Source organism: Panthera leo, chromosome B1 (assembly GCF_018350215.1).
Source record: "Panthera leo isolate Ple1 chromosome B1, P.leo_Ple1_pat1.1, whole genome shotgun sequence".
Classification (NCBI taxonomy): domain Eukaryota; kingdom Metazoa; phylum Chordata; class Mammalia; order Carnivora; family Felidae; genus Panthera; species Panthera leo.
The window spans coordinates 44,331,637-44,348,854 of NC_056682.1; the positions used below are offsets into that span (position 1 = coordinate 44,331,637).

A 17,218-nucleotide genomic window follows, 5' to 3' on the forward strand; every position below is an offset into this window, starting at 1 on the left:
TATTTCTAATAGTCCCTTTATAATGAGATTTTAAGTTTTGTTTTTTTTTTTTAATTTATTTTGAGAGAGAGAGAGAGCAGGGGAGGGGCAGAGAGAGGGAGAGAGAATCCCAAGCAGGCTCCACACCATCAGCATGGAGCCCGACATGGGGCTCAAACTCATGAACCATGAGATCATGACTTGAGCCAAAACCAAGAGTTGGAAGCTTAACCTACTGAGTCACCCAGGCGCTCCTAATAGTGAGATTTTTAAAGCCCATTCTGTCTTTGTTGGATATGTGCTATGCCTAGCTCTTTGTATCACTTAAACCTTGAGTTAATTGTTAAATCCAAGGATTCAAATGATTAGATAGAATTTAAAAGTTTTAGTTCATTTTCTTTTTGGTAAATCATGTGGGGCATAGTTTAATATGTCATTATTTAGGATCTTACAGTATCTTGAGGTAAAAGAATATCAATTTGACTGAAGGTATAGATGTAGTATTGATTGCACTAAATATTACCAAGACCATTGCCTGAAAGTTGAGTTTTTGGTGAAAATCCAGGTTTTCCTTCCCCTCCCCCATCCTTTTTGTCCTTGCCCCCTTTCCCTCTCCCCCAATGTTTCTCTCCCTCTTTCTCTTTGTTACTCTCCCTTCACTCCTCCCTTTTCTTCTAAAGAGAAAAATGAGAAGATCTTGTTAGTTGAATTTTGATTAATTAAAATTTATCACACATAGGGGACAGAGCTAAAGAAGTGGGCACCATAAAAGTTGTACTCCATTCTGATAATAGAACTTTAAAGCTAGAGCCTCCCAAGACTCCTGTGAGTGTCATGCTTCACTAAACTATGCAGATGACCAGTAATGTGCACAAAATGATTGGTTTTGTAACTTTGTTTTCTTTTTTTTTTTTTATTATTAGGTTTCCTTAACTTGAACAACATTTATTTTGTTTCCCTTAGGATAGTTTTTCGTGTTTTAATTTTTGACACTGTTGTGCCTCCTTGTTGTTACTAAAGGTCCAAGCACTTGGTGTTTAGCATCGTAGAGGCCTTAGAAATGAAAGGGAAGCCCAAGTGAGAGTCTGCTGACTCAACTGGACAGCTCCCCTCCCCAGATGCTTTAGGGAAGCATAATGAGAACTGAGTGCTTGGAGGAAAAGTTTGAAATGTCCTTAAGCTGGATTTGTTTTTATATGTATTTTTGTTCCCTAAAAACCCAGTCATAAGTTCTTTTTTGAGCAGTCTCATTTAAAGTAATCCTTAATGATTTCACTCACTACTTTTTTCTTTTTTTCTTGGTATTTGATCTATAAGTATCTCCTCCCAGTTCTGGGCTGTTTGGCCTTCTAAAGAGTGGCTGTTATTTGGAACGACCTAAGTATATCTTCTCAACAATAAAATGTGTCCAAACATCTAGGCAGCAGGAGACCTGAGATCACTACTGAAATTGTATATTCTGTAAAGCTGGTGGAGCTGTTTTCCCTCCTATCAAATTAGAAACATGTGAAAATGTTTCTGCATGTCTTCCTCCCTGGCAGGTGTCATGCCTCAGGCATGTGAGCGTAGGCCCTATTCAAACATTGGTCTTCCACCAGCACCTCAGTGGGCTTATCCACTAAGACTAGTCTCATTAACTCTTAGCTTGCCATTTTCATTTATAAAAAGCCAAATAGCCTCCAGTCCCCTCAGCACTAAGTTAGAGCTTATATTTGGTTCTCTAGCCTCAGAGTATTAGGTCTTAAAATTCTTAGAAACTGTTTAAGTGCAAAATGTTCCTTTTGTACAGATGTTTTAGTGTTTAAGGTTATGACCTTAAATAGTTATTTGGAAAGTAATACAGAAAGATGCACGAACAATTTACTGCCTTTGAATTTTTCTTTCCACCTTAAATGTTGACATAAATTTTGGGTTTTTTAAAAGAATGTGATTTTGCTTAATGTTTTGAAAATTATTAGGGATTAGGAATTCTAGATTTGATGCATATTATTCATTTTAATAAATCTCTTGGGTTTTAATAAAAGTACTAGACCAAATTCTTTAAAAAGGAGTATTTTGGATAATGTAATTTTATTTTAGCTGTTTTCTTAACATTTTTTTTCCTGTTTAAGAAACTTCTTGTTATTTTTTCCTGGAATATAGGTCTTTCCATATGGAATCAACTAAAAATGTAAAAAAGAGGTATATACCCATAAAATCAAAAATTTATAACTAAGGAGAGCTAACTCACTGTCATCTTTTTCTCAGAGTCTCTCTTCCTAACGCAACACTGTTAGTACCAAAAGGTATTTCTTGTCCTTACTTGATTTAAATCTCTTTTAAGCTTATCTATCCTTTGAACAACTAATGGAAAATGGATATTATACCCAGAAGTATTTTATCTGTTGGCATTTTCTGACTCATTTTTCTTGACTCCTAAGCATTTGATTTCCAGTGACCATTTTGTCTTAAAAACTTCCCTTAATTGGTGTTTGTGATACTATGCTGTTTATCTTCTTACCCTTTTTTTTTTGAGCTCAAATCGTAGATCTCTAAATGCCTACTAGATATTTCTATTTTGCCCATGTATTAGCATATCTTGCAATGTATATTTCCTTTTTATCATTTCAGCATCCTTATTTGGCTTTCTTATTTTTCTTTCTTTTATATAGTCTTGAAAGCTTAGAATAAATCTTAAGCTTGCTTCTCTCCCTTGCCATTGTTTTCCTTTTAAAATGGCTGTATAAACAATTTTAGTTCTGTGAAAGTGATTTTAACAGTGTTTCAAGCTAGCCTGAAGTTGAAAAGCGAGCATTCTGGAACAAACCAAAACAATCAAAAAAAGATAAGGCATTTGAGGGGCGCCTGTGTGGCCCAGTCAGTTGAGCGTCCGACTTCGGCTCAGGTCATGATCTCACGGTCTGTGGGTTCAAGCCCCATGTCGGGCTCTGTGCTGACAGCTCAGAGCCTGGAGCCTGCTTCTGATCCTGGGTCTCTCTCCCCCACTGTCACTTTGTCTCACTCTGTCTCTCAAAAAAAAAATAAATGTAAAAAAATTTTTTTTAAAAAAGATAAGGCATTTGAATAATAAACAGTTTTGAAGGAAATCCTGTCTTTAATCCAGAAAGGGAAGAATGTTAATGGGCTTCAGACCAGTTCTTACAATAATAGTAGGATTTTGTTGTGTGGCAAAGATGAGTCACTTCTTATCTGTCTGCCCTCAAAAGGAGTCACAGAGATCCCTTACACCCAGACATCATGAAGAGTGAGTGTGCGGAGGAGGACAACTCGCTTTCTTAGCGGCATATGTGCTTCCTCAAGCGGTCTTGTCTTCCTGCAGTAGCTGAAGAATGAGAAGTTAAGGTGAAGGCTTAAGCTGTATCTGTAGATTGAAGTGAAGCTACTGAAAGGGACTATGCAAATGTGGACAGTATTTCCAAACTGCTTTATTATTATACCAGTGATCAGGAAGACAGTTTCCACTTGAACACAGATTTTTCTTTCCTTGCTCAATGAGTGTGTCCTATTGGATTATGTGGTACCACCACAGACACATCTGACAGCGAATTTTGTGCCCATCGACAAGTTGCCACTACCTTTTTTCACCTGGGCTGTTTTCAGTAACCTAATTAAACATTCTGCTTCTCCTCTTGCTTCTATTTTCCGCATAATAGTTAACATGATCTTTAATGCATAAAGTGGTGTGTGTTACTTCTCTTCCTAATCCTCTTCAAAAGTGCAGCTTTTTACTGCACTTAAGATAAAACATTTGAATATACTTATGAGGCCCTCATAATGTACCCTGTCTCCCCTCTCTCATCATGTAACCTCTCTCTCCTTTGGGCAATTAAGTCAGTTGTAATGGCCTTCCTACCATTACAATTTCCTACCATGAAATTTCTACCTTTTTTTTCTTAATCAAAAAAAATTTTTTTTAATGTTTTTATTTATTTTTGAGAGAGAGAGAGAGACTGAGTGCAAGCAGGGGGAGGAGCAGAGAGAGACACACACAGAATCTGAAGCAGGCTCCAGGCTCTGAGCTGTCAGCACAGAGCCGGACGTGGGGCTTGAACTCATGAACCACAAGATCATGACCTAAGCCGAAGTCGGACGTTCAACCGACTGAGCCACCCAGGCACCCCTCTTAAATTTTTTTAATGTTTACTTTTGAGAGAGAAAGAGAGAGAGATACACACACACAGAGAAACAGAGCATGAGTGGGGGAAGTACAGAGAGAGAGGAAGACACAGAATCTGAAGCAGTCTCCAGGCTCTGAGCTGTCAGCATAGAGCGTGATATAGGGCTCGAATTCACGAACAATGAGATCCTGACCTAAGCCGAAGTTGGACGCTTAACTGACTGAGCACCCAGGCCCCCTGAAATTTCTACCTTTTTAAATCCCAGGAACTGCACACATGCCATGACTTCATTCTGGAATGTTCTTCCCACTTTTTACTAGACTATTCATCCTTTGATTCTCAGATTACAATTTACTTTTTCAGAAAGGCCTTTCTTGACCCTCATATTTAAAGATGCACCCCCCCCCCCTTTATTTCTCTTCATACATTTACATTGTATAAGTGTATATTTTTATTTGTTTAGTGTCTGTCTGTCCTACCCAACTGTAAGCTCTTTGAGGTGATGGATCAAATCTATTAGTTTCATCATTGCATACCCACCTTCTAGAACAGTGCCTGGAAATTCATAGGCAGTGTTGAGTAAATGACTGATACTTGGAGTTTAGGGTATTAGTCTGGCTTATCATTTCCTTGTAGTTAAAAATCTTTCTACAATTTTTTATTTAATAAAACTTTATTTTTACTGGTATTACAACAGTGTCCTGAATTAATTGAATTGACAATTTTAAGTAGCTTCTAGAATTACTCATATTTTTAAATTGGAACTAAGACCTAATTTGATACATATATCTTTCTTTATGCCATCTAAATTAAATTCTGTTCTTTGACAAGTGAGAAGTTTTTTAAATATCTTTTTTTTTTTTTTAAATATTTATTTATTTTTGAGACAGAGAGAGAGAGAGCATGAACAGGGGAGGGGCAGAGAGAGAGGGAGACACAGAATCCCAAGCAGGCTCCAGGCTCTGAGCTGTCAGCACAGAGCCCGACGCGGGGCTCGAACCCACAGACCGCGAGATCATGACCTGAGCCGAAGTCGGACGCTTAACCGACTGAGCCACCCAGGCGCCTCTTAAATATCTTTTTAATTATAAAAGTAATATGCTTTATACAGAAAGTACCAATAACACAAAAATATAGATCTTCCTGGAGCACCTGGGTGGCTCAGTGTGTTACATGTCCGACTCTTGGTTTCAGCTCAGGTCATGATCTCATCATTCTGAGAGTTCGAGCCTTAGGCTCGGTGCTGACAGTGCAGAGCCTGCTTGGGATTCTCTGTCTCCCCATCTCTGTGCTCCTCCTCCATTCACACTGTCTCCGTCTCTATTAAAATAAATAAATAAACTTAAAATATATATATAGATAGATCTTCCTTCACCATTTCCCTAATCTCATTCCCCAAAGATAACTACTCTTATCAATTTGATATAAAATGTATCAAATACTTTTCAAGGCATATACAGATTATTTTAAAATAAAAAGTTGGAAGATGTTGATAGATATGTAGATTACTGACATGGAATAGTGCTATACTTACTATCCTCTGCTTAGATTTTCTCATTTTGTTTTCTGTAAATAGTTCCCTAAAATATAATTGCTCGATTGAAGAGGGACATATTTTGAAGTTTGATAGATATTTCCAAATTGCCTTCCCTAAGGGTTCCAGAAAAATAATTTTTAAATAACCTATTTGTGGATTTTATGATTAGAAAAATAATGTTTATCATAAACAATTTGACAAATACAGAAAAGCACACCAAAAAAAATCACTTTTTCCATCACCTGGTGGTATTCTAGTTTTTCTTTCTGTGTACTTAAAAAAAATTATTTTTCCAAGATTGGAATCATACTATACAGATTGGTTTGCAATTTGCTCTTTTCAAAAAATGTTATATTATTTTCCCATGTCCATATATATATATATATATATATATATATATATATATATATAATTTTTTTTTTAAAGATCTTATTTTTAGGTAATCTCTACACCCAACATAGGGCTCAAACTCACAACCCCAAGATCAAGAATCACATGCTTCACTAACTGAGCCATCCAGGCACCCCTTCCATGTCATTTTAAAATTCATTTATATTTCTTCGCTATCTTGTTATAATGTATTTAACTAATTTATGTTACTAGACATTTAGATTGTTTTCTAATTTGCTTTTATAAATAGGACTGGTGTGCATATCTGTGTGTGTGTATATATTTATACCTCTCCACGCTTTTTCAACATACATATGTATTTAGAAGTGGAACTTCTGGAACAGAGTCTTAAAATTTAAGGCTTTTCATTCATGCCAGATTGCTCTCCAGGAAAATTCCAAGTTATATCTTACTAGCAATCTCAGAGTACTCATTTTTCTGCACCCTGTTAGGTCTAAATAAATAAATACATAAATAAAATAAATAAAATAAGTTTTAGAAGTGATGAAATAAGAAATGAGAGATACAGCTATGGCGTGGAATAGACCATGAATGTTAAGACATCGTGCACTGCATACGTTGTATTCTTACTACCTACATTATCCAGTTAATAAATGTCCTTTATTCTCTTTGTGATTTAGTTTTGATTCTTTTTTGTGTATGTCACTATTCTTTGATTGGCTGCCATTTTACTTTTTTTAATCTATACCTTTTCACCTAGAGACCAAATGAGAGGATTGACACTGTGTCAGAAAAACCAAGAGACGATCCAGTACTAAAAGAGGAACCCCCGGTGAGTTGTTATATTGAATACTGTCTAATCAAGTATGGTGTGAGAAGGTGAAAGCAGAGTGACTAAAATATAACACATGTTTACACATATTATTATAGTTTCATACTTCTGGATTTCCGAAATTATACTGAAATAAATCTTGGAGCTGGTTTAAGAGGTAGATACTTTCAGTGAATTATTCTCCTTTTCAAAACTGTGACCACTTTTTCTTATCAAAGTATAATCAACATGTAGCACTGTGTTAGTTTCAGGTGTACAACATATTGATTTGATATGTGTATACATTGCAAAATTATCACCTCAATATGTGTAATTACCATCTGTCACCATACAAAGTTACAAAAATATTTTTATGACACCTTTTCAATGGATTATGTGAATTCTCAAGGTCTCTTATAGATAAGACATCAAGAATATCAGCCCTATTTTCAATATTTGGAGTGAAGCTTATTGTTTTCCTTCTCTTCCTTTTTGCTAGTTATGGATAGGTATCAGGGAAAATATAATTGAAGATAAATTTTACTAGGTTAACATGTTTAATGTACTTGTACATAATGTCTTTTTTTTAACTTTGTCTGCTAATGGAGTTTTATGACCTTTTCCTGTAGGTTCAGCCAATATTATCTTCTGTTCCAACAACAGAAGTGTCAGCTGGTGTTAAGTTCCAGGTTGGCGATCTTGTTTGGTCTAAGGTGGGAACCTATCCTTGGTGGCCTTGCATGGTTTCAAGTGATCCCCAGCTCGAGGTTCATACCAAAATTAACACAAGAGGTAACTAAAGGCATAAATAGATATTAAATAAAAGGTCGGGGGGGGGGAATTGAATCTTAAATATTGTATATAAGAGTGTGCACATAATATACAATCTGACACCAAAATATCAGGGCTTTTTTATGTTTATTTTTGAGAGAGAGAGACAGAGACAGACAGAGACAGAGCACAAGTCGGGAAGAAGAGAGTGAGGGAGACACAGAATCTGAAGCAGGCTCCAGGCTCCAGGCCCGAGCTATCAGCACAGAGCCCCACACGGGCTTGAACTCACCGACTGTGAGATCATGACCTGAGCTGAAATCGAATGCTTAACCAACTGAGCCACCCAGGTGCCCCCAAAATATCAGTTTTTAATTACTAGTGATAGAATTCTGGTCATCTTAATGGGCAGAAAGCCTCTATACCTGAGACAGTCCTTGTTTTCCCTTTTACCACTCTGCATTTTATAATTTCTTCGTGCTGCTTCTTTAAAAAACCTTTATCTGACTGACCTCTCATATGAATTCCAAAAGAAAGCAGATGGGTAAGTAATAAGATGTCTTATATGGGGGGAAAAAATATGTCTTATATGAGCTTAGTGGGCATTTGGGCCATGCTTTCTCACTGTACATTTTATTTCATCATTGACTACTATGGATAGTAATTTTTTACCCACACCGTGTTTTCAATGCTGATGAAATTTTCACAATGCTTTTTTTGCCTCCTTCAATCCATTTTTTAATCTGTAAATTTACTGAGACATCCTTATAAATTCAGTACAACATAGATGTACAGCTTGAATCTAGCTATTTAGCATAGAATCCTACCTTAGGAATATTAAGAAAAAGATGTTTTCTAACTTTTCTCCATTTCTTTTCATGGGTTTGACCAAAACATGTTGACTAGATTATTGGGATTCTAGAGTTTGGAATGGACTTGCTTAGTTAGCCAGAGGAAGGTTTGAGCTTGGAATTTATTTCTGGATATTTGTTTTGTGAACTCACTCTTGTTACATGTTGAGTTCCTTATTGTTTGTGACAACTCTGCACCTATTTTTCTCTTTAAAATTTCTTTCTTGCTTCCTGTTCATTGTTATGAAAAGAAAAAATGTCTACATAAGTCTTGCAAGTTAGATTTGTGACAAGATCAGCCATATCTATAACTTTTGTGCTACATAGCCAGTAATCTGCCCTGGTACAGGAGGCAATTATCTGTCATTATAACCTGCTAATTAAAGGTTGGGTAACTGGAAGCATCAATGGAGCAGACGTAAAAAAACAAAAACAAAAAAAAACCAGCATTGTGGAATGTCTACTTTTGTGGAGGGCACTATGTTAAGCATTTCTCTTATGTATTTTATGCAGTCCACATAGCAGCAACACTATGAAGTAGGTACTATTATTATCCTTATGTTTTGAATAAGTAAATAGAGTTTCAGAGAGACATATCCAGAACCTCCACTCTTAAACATACTGTGTATTGAAAGGAAAGTTAATTGAATTCACCTAGTCATAATTTACCAAGGTTGGAGGAAGGCAGTCAGTCCTAGTTCTTTCATTTATTACTTATTACTCAGAGTGTTGGACTAGTAATCTCTGAAATACCTTGAAGGTTTAATAATCTATGATTTTATGAATGGGAGAAGAAAGGGACAAGGATTTCCCAAAAGGACCAAGCTGCCTTCTTTTTTTAAAAGTTTTATTTTAATTCCAGTTAACATACAGTGTTATATTAGTTTCAGGTGTACAATATAGTAATTCAGCATTTCCATACATCACCCAAAGCTCATCACAAGTGCACTCCTTAATCTCCATCACCTATTTAACCCATCCGCCCCCCACCTCCCCTCTGATAACAAATCAGTTCTCTATAATTAAGAGTCTGTTTCTTGATTTGTCTCTCTCTTATTTTTTTCCCTTTGCTTGTTTTGTTTCTTAAATTCCATGTATGAGTGAAATCACATGGTATTTGTCTTTCTCTAACTGACTTATTTTGCTTAGCATATTACCCTCTAGCTCCATCCATGTCATTGCAAATGGCAAGGTTTCATTCTTTTTGATGGCTGAGTATTATTCCATTGTGTGTGTGTATATATATATATATATATATATATATATATACCACTTCTTTATCCATTCATCAATTGATGGATACTTGGGCTGCTTCCATATCTTAGCTATTGTAAATAATGGTACTATAAATATAAGGGTGCATGGATCCCATTGAATTAGTATTTTTGTATTCTTTGGGTAAATACCCAGTAGTGCAATTGCTGGATCATAAGGTAGTTCTGTTTTTAAGGAATCTCCATGTTTTTGAGGAATCTCCATATTTTTTTCCAGAGTGGCTGCACCAGTTTGCAATCCCACCAACAGTGTAAGAGGGTTCCCCTTTCTCCGCATCCTTGCCAGCACCTGTTGTTTCTTGTGTTGTTAATTTTAGCCATTCTGACAGGTGTAAGATGATAGTTCATTGTAGTTTTTGATTTGCATTTCCTTGATGATAAATGACGATGAGCATCTTTTCTTGTGTCTTTTAGGGCCAGACCTTTTTAAATAACATAATTCATGTACCTATCTGGGCTTCTAGAGCTCTCTGAGATATTATTATCATGTGATAATTATCCAGCTCTTTAATTCTTTCCCCTTAGAGCATGCTTCTGCGATTATATAGTTTCACCTGTAGTTACTTTATGAAAACCTGCTAATTTCAGCTTTTTTATGGGATATAAGTGAAAGCACAGTTTATGCTGCATCTGTATTTCAAAGGAAGTGTTTAAGTTTAGTTTTATGAATTAATCTAATTTGGTCTGGTATCCCCTAGACAATCTTCTACTTTACTGCTGGAAGAACTGATTTTGTTTGCATTATTGAGAAAACTGGAATTCTGAGAACTTAGAAATTTTTAAAAATTTAAATTAATTAAAAGTGTATTCTGATATTTTTAATGTTCTTTTTCTGCAGTAGTTTTTAAAGTAACCGCTTTTTGATATATGCATTACATGCCAATTCCGTGCAATTCAGTGATTTTTTAGTACATTTACAGAGTTGTGCAGCCAGCATTACATCTAATTTTATTTATTTTTTATAAAGTATTTTTTTTATGTTTATTTATTTATTTTGAGAGAGAGAGTGTGTGCATGCACTTAGAGAGAGAGGGAGAGAATCCACGCTGACAACATGGAGCCCAATGCAGGACTGGAACTAACCAACCATGAGATCATGACCTGAGTTGAAATCAGGAGTCAGACACTTACCAACTGAGCCATCCAGGCACCCCTCTACATCTAATTTTAGAACATTTTCAGGGTGCCTGGGTGGCTCGTCGATTGAGTGTCTGAATCTTGATTTCCACTTAGGTCATGATCCCAGGGTGGTAGAATTGAGCCCCATGCTGTACTCCAGGCTGAGCACGGAAGCTGCTTAAGATTCTCTCTCTCTCTCTCTCTCTCTCTCTCTCTCTCTCTCTCTCTCTCTCCCTCCCTCCCTCTCTCTCTCTCTCTCTCCCCCCCCCTCTCTCTCCCCCTCTCCCTCTCTCTCCCCCTCTTCCTCTCTCTCCCCCTCTCCCTCTCTCTCCCCCTCTCCCTCTCTCTCCCCCTCTCCCTCTCTCTCCCCCTCTCCCTCTCTCTCCCCCTCTCCCTCTCTCTCCCCCTCTCCCTCTCTCTCCCCCTCTCCCTCTCTCTCCCCCTCTCCCTCTCCCTCTCCCTCCCCCTCTCCCACCTTCTCCCCCTCTTCCTGTCCCCCTCTTCCCCACTTTCACATGTGTGCTCTCTCTCTCTCTCTCTCTCTAAAATGATAATAATAATCCATTATATGTTATCATTATGTTTTTATGAAAAATAACTATTTTCTCAAAAATATTAATGAGGAAGAAGAGTATCATTTTACATTGTTACAAATCTCTTTAATGTCTGACTTAAGTGAAGATACTAGATACTCATATCTGCCTATACATTCAGTCTGTTATGATTTGTTGTTTTGGTTGAAATATATGCAGATGATCTGGCCTCAGGTACGTAGTCGGAAAGGGATAGTGTATTTTAATAGCCTTTTTAGATAATTGTGGATATATTTCTCTGATACTATACCCATACTCAACAAGTGGTGGGTAAGTTGGAATAGAGAGCCTAAAATCGTATCAATAAACTTTTTGCACTTTGTTACATTAGAATCCGTTGGTTCTGTCTTGCACTTTGAATGAATCTTTTACTTTACATGATTTTGTAATATCATATATTGGCCACTTAAAAAATATTAGTTTTACCAAGTGAGACATATCTTCCAAATGTTGACACATTCCTCTATAGATGTATTTTTAAATCATATTAGTTTACATGACCAGTTATTTCATCAGAAAATTCTTTGATTATTGGGAATTTGGAAGACTCACAGGGATAAATACTGGTTTTGCAAAATTCTAATTTTTGCTTGAAAGATCAGATTTTATTATTGGCACAAGTAGTGTCAGTTGATTTCCTTGAAAGAGCAAACTTGCTTTTGAGGAAATATCTGCCAGATGCTCAATTTCAAATAATCATAGGTTTTCTGCCAGTCATTCTTTGAAATATGGTGTTTTGTGAAAAAGTGGCCAGTGACCTTGCAATTCAAACAACCATACAGGTACTTTTCCTCAAGATAACTGTCACACTTCAGTATGTACTTTATGCATTCTTCCCGTTTTATCACACAGAATATTAAAGACATGTATCCAAGGGTTGAGATTTAGTAAAATTAATCATTTTTACTGCATCACGAAGGACATTAAATAAAACTGGCTTTTTTTTTTTTTAACTGCCAGTGTGTGGTTGTGAAGAATGTGATACTAGTATAGTTTGGTGTCACTCTCTGGTTTTATTTTTGCTAACATGCCAGCAGTCTTATCTGCAATTGTTCCTGTAGTATTAAGTGCAAATGTCAACAAAGTGAAACAATAATAACATCTTGGTATTATTATAAAGATAGTTTTGACCTTACAGGATCCGTGAGTCTGTGGCCTCTTCCCCTCCCCTGTTTGTATAGCGCACTTTTATATGTCCAGAAAAGCAATTTGACCAGCATTCATTCATTCATTCATTCATTCATTTTTGAGAGAGAGAGAGAGAGAGAATGGGAGAGGGGCGGAGAGAGAATCCCAAAAAGGCTCTGTGTTCTCTGCATGGAGCCAGATGCAGGGCTCAAACTCACCAACCGTGAGATCATAACCTGAACCGAAATCAAGAGTCAGACGTTTAACCAACTGCCACCCAGGCGCCCCTGACAGGCACTTTTAAAGTCCAAGAAAATATGTTATACATTTTTGGAAGGAAGAAAATATTTATTTAGACACAGATTTGTTTGTAAAAAGGTTTAAGACAAGGAAAAGTAAGTTGTGTAACCAAGATAAAAAATCTGATAATTAGCAGAATTTCTGATTTCCTTTCTCTTAAAACTTGCTGTACTAATTTTAACCATTTGGGAGTGATTTTTTACAGTAACTATTAGTTGTGTAATTGGCTGGTGTTGGATTATATCTTTGGACAATGCAAAGTGTACAAGTTTTAATAGGAGTAATGCTCGGGAACCTGGCTTAGGTTCACATTTTTGGCAGAGTATATGTGGATGCTTATGGTCTGAAATGCTTAGTAAGAATTTTTTCTTGTAGGTGCCCGGGAATATCACGTCCAATTTTTTAGCAACCAGCCAGAGAGGGCCTGGGTTCATGAAAAGCGAGTACGAGAGTATAAGGGTCATAAACAGTATGAAGAATTATTGGCTGAAGCAACCAAACAAGCCAGCAATCACTCTGAGAAACAAAAGGTAACTGACAACGTATTAACATTACCAATCAAATATGGTTGTTAGGGAACTTAATAATTTAGTAGAATTTTTCATACTTAAATTCAGACAGTTGTTAGAATGATTTGTTATTTTAACCTAAGTTCAGTTTTAATAACTTATTTTTATGTTGGTAAGTTTTATATTTCATATAAACAACATTAGAGTACTATTAAGAACTTGAACTCTGCTTAATACATTGTTGGATTCTATTTTGAATTGAATTAATGTACATAAGACTAGAAGATGCTAGTGAAATGTTGATTTTGCCAGGGAATTTTATTCTTTTTCCTATTTCAACATCTTTCCATAATTCTCTTTAGTCTTATTTAGTAAATTGTTTTGTGAAAGTAAAGCTTCTGAAATATTTAGTGAGCACCTCCTGTGAGACAGGCACTATTTTAAGCATTTTATGTATATTAATTCACTTACTCTTCATAACAACCTAAGTGAGGTAGATACTATTATTCCTATTTCTACAAATGAAGAAATTGAGACATAGAAAACTTAAACAATGGATTCAGCCAAGATCACACTTGATGGAACCAAGAAATATGTTTGTGGTGGTGGATGTTTTAGAATTAGGACATCAACTCTTGATAATCTATCTGGTTGACATTTTTAAACTCAACTAATTTTAGGATGGGTCTCTTGTGATTCCAAAATTGTTCATATTTTTACACTTTAAAAGCTAAGTTTTATCACAGAGGATTTTAATATTTTCAGACTTAACATTTTACAGATTTATACATCAGTGTTCCACATATACCATCCCCTCTCATAGTTTCCTTAGCTAATTTTGGACTCCCTCCAGTCTAACCCCCTGGAGAATTCATAGTTGCTTTGGTCATCTCACATACTTTTATTCAAAGTTTTCTTATGTGTTTTGCCACCTCAAAGTCTTCTGATCAACAATGATAGAGACCTATGGAAACCGATTCAGGGTTATTTTTTCTCTCATACATTGCTTCTTTCCTATGTCATGTCAACGCTCATTTGTTTCTCCAGGTTCTGTCTTTTTCTTCATTCTGCTCCTGTTTGCATTATGGTACAAACTGCCAGCCCAGCATCAAATGCTGACTCTGCCATTTAGCTTTGTTGTGATCTCTGTAGCACCCCTGAGCTTTAGGGTGTCATTTTTTTTTTTAATGTTTATTCATTTTTGAGAGAGAGAGACAGAGGGAGCATGAGCAGGGGAGGGGCAGAGAGAGGCGGGATCCCAGCTGACAGCAGTGAACCCGATGTGGGGCCCAAACTCACAAACTGTGAGATCATGACTTGAGGTGAAGTCAGATGCTCAACCGACTGAGCAACCCCGGTGCCCCTAGGGTGTCTTTTTTTTTTTTTTTTTTTTTTTTGGATTGAGAGAGGGTGGAAGTAAGTTAGGGGCAGAGAGAAAAAGAGGGAGAGACAGAGAAAAGCAGGGCTCACCTGAAGCGGGACTCTTGTTCACCCAAAGCAGGACTCGAACTCACAAACTGTGAGATCATGACCTGAGCTGAAGTCGGACGCTCAACCGACTGAGCCACCCCAGTACCCCTAGGGTGTCTTTTTTTTTTTTTTTTTTTTTTTTTTTTTTTTTTGAGAGAGAGAGGGTGGAAGTAAGTTAGGGGCAGAGAAAAAGAGGGAGAGAGAAAGAAAAACAGGGCTCACCTGAAGCAGGACTGTTGTTCACCCAAACCAGGACTTGAACTCACAAACTGTGAGATCATGACCTGAGCTGAAGTCATGCTTAACGACTGAGCTACCCAGGCACCCTAGGGTGTCATTTTTATTTTTTATTTTTTATTTTTTTTTAACATTTATTTATTTTTGAGGCAGAGAGAGACAAGAGCATGAACGGGGGAGGGTCAGAGAGAGGGAAACACAGAATGTGAAACAGGCTCCAGGCTCTGAGCGGTCAGCACGGAGCCTGATGCGGGGCTCGAACTCACGGACCGCGAGATCATGACCTGAGCTGAAGTCAGCCACTTAACCGACTGAGCCACCCAGGCGCCCCCCTAGGGTGTCATTTTTAATGTTAGTGCTTTATTGGCCTCTGAAAGTAATCGTTCTGTAATCTTTCTTCCCTTTGCTCTCTTTATTACTAGCTTTTTATGAACATAATGTGAGGAGGATGTCTCCCTCTTTGAGGGACTTATTCAGCAGAGTGGTCAACAAAAGATACATAAAAGAGAGTAGACCTGCATATCATCTGATGCTGATACTGACTTACCAAAGTTAAGGAGTTAGAACATTTCATTTGTTTTACTGAAGAACCTGAAGATATTTACATTACCTGGAGAGATGACAGAATCACATGGGAAATATATATTGGTTTAAATGTACCCGTTAGATTAAAGCGTATCCGATAATGCCTGTGTCTTTTTTTAAAGATTCGGAAACCCCGACCTCAGAGAGAACGTGCTCAGTGGGATATTGGCATTGCCCATGCAGAGAAAGCATTGAAAATGACCCGAGAGGAAAGAATAGAACAGTATACTTTTATCTATATTGATAAACAGCCCGAGGAGGCTTTATCCCAAGCAAAAAAGAATGTTGCCTCCAAAGCCGAAGTTAAGAAAACACGAAGACCAAGGTCAGTGCCGAATACTCAGCCAGAACAGACCGATGCAGGTGAGGTGGCCTCCTCACCATCAAGTACTGAAATTCGGAGACAGAGCCAGAGGCGGCACACAAGTGTGGAAGAGGAAGAACCACCTCCTGTTAAAATAGCCTGGAAAACGGCTGCAGCGAGGAAATCTTTACCAGCTTCCATTACAATGCACAAAGGGAGCCTGGATTTGCAGAAGTGTAACATGTCTCCAGTTGTGAAAATTGAACAAGTGTTTGCTCTTCAGAATGCCACAGGAGATGGGAAATTTATCGATCAATTTGTTTATTCAACGAAGGTACCTCCTTTGTTTTGTGGGTATTTGGGGGGAACAGTAATTAATAAGTAATCAACTTTGGCATTAAAAAAAACCCCACAAACAACACGAGGTCATACTTTAAATACCCTTTTGTCTGCTGAATTTGAAACGTATAATCAGTTCGCTGTGTTTAAGAGGGGGCAAAAAAGGCAAAAGGCTATGTTTTCCTTCTTTTTTTCCCTCTTTTGTATATGCCCATCTGTACTAGATTAATCTTGGGTTGTTCAGCCAAAATTGAGCTTAGCTCCCTAAAGTTGTGGGAAAAAACTGGGCACTTTGCCTGTTTCTGCATGTATAGTTAATTTTTCTTAGCCTCAAATTGTGCTTCTTATTAAATTATTTTTGTCAGTTATCTGAAGTAACCATTGTAATAATGTATCTTGCTGGTCTCTTTGGTTGCACCAGCAATTTTGTTAGGTTCATGTTGGCTTGGGATAGCTAGTACATTTTAGAGAAATTCCAGAACTGTGTTTGTTCTATAACAATTAACTGTGGTGATAGCTTGGGTGAAGGGGTGAAAATACCTCTTCAAACTGAATACCTTCATCAGCCAGCCCTGAGCTTCCATTTAGGGCACTTATATTTTAGCTTTTAATGTTTATTTGTTTTTGACAGAGAGAGAGACAGAGACAGAGCATGAGTGGGGGAGGGGCAGACACACACACACACACACACACACACACACACACACACACACACAAAATCCAAAGCAGGCTCCTGGCTCCGAGCTGTTAGCAGAGCCCGACGAGGGGCTCGAACTCACAGACTGCGAGATCATGACCTGAGCCGAAGTCGGACCCTCAACCAACTGTGCCACCCAGGCACCCCCATTTTGGCTTTTAGACTTTAAAACTGTCTCCTGACATTTGTTACGTTTACTGCGTATTGCTCTTCACTGTCCTCCCAACCCTTCCCACAATTGTGGA

At 37.4% G+C, this 17,218-nt stretch overlaps 1 protein-coding gene across 5 annotated transcripts in view; it reads left to right on the forward strand.

Moving 5' to 3' along the window:
• Window positions 1–17,218, forward strand: part of NSD3 (nuclear receptor binding SET domain protein 3) — a 111,656-nt gene that overhangs the window by 47,799 nt on the left and 46,639 nt on the right. For all 5 annotated transcript variants that reach the window (XM_042934814.1, XM_042934817.1, XM_042934818.1 and 2 more), the window contains exons 3-6: window positions 6,746–6,817; window positions 7,426–7,588; window positions 13,208–13,362; window positions 15,756–16,271. In XM_042934814.1, coding sequence (XP_042790748.1) covers window positions 6,746–6,817; window positions 7,426–7,588; window positions 13,208–13,362; window positions 15,756–16,271 — 906 coding nt within the window. The remainder of the gene's footprint in view (window positions 1–6,745; window positions 6,818–7,425; window positions 7,589–13,207; window positions 13,363–15,755; window positions 16,272–17,218) is intronic.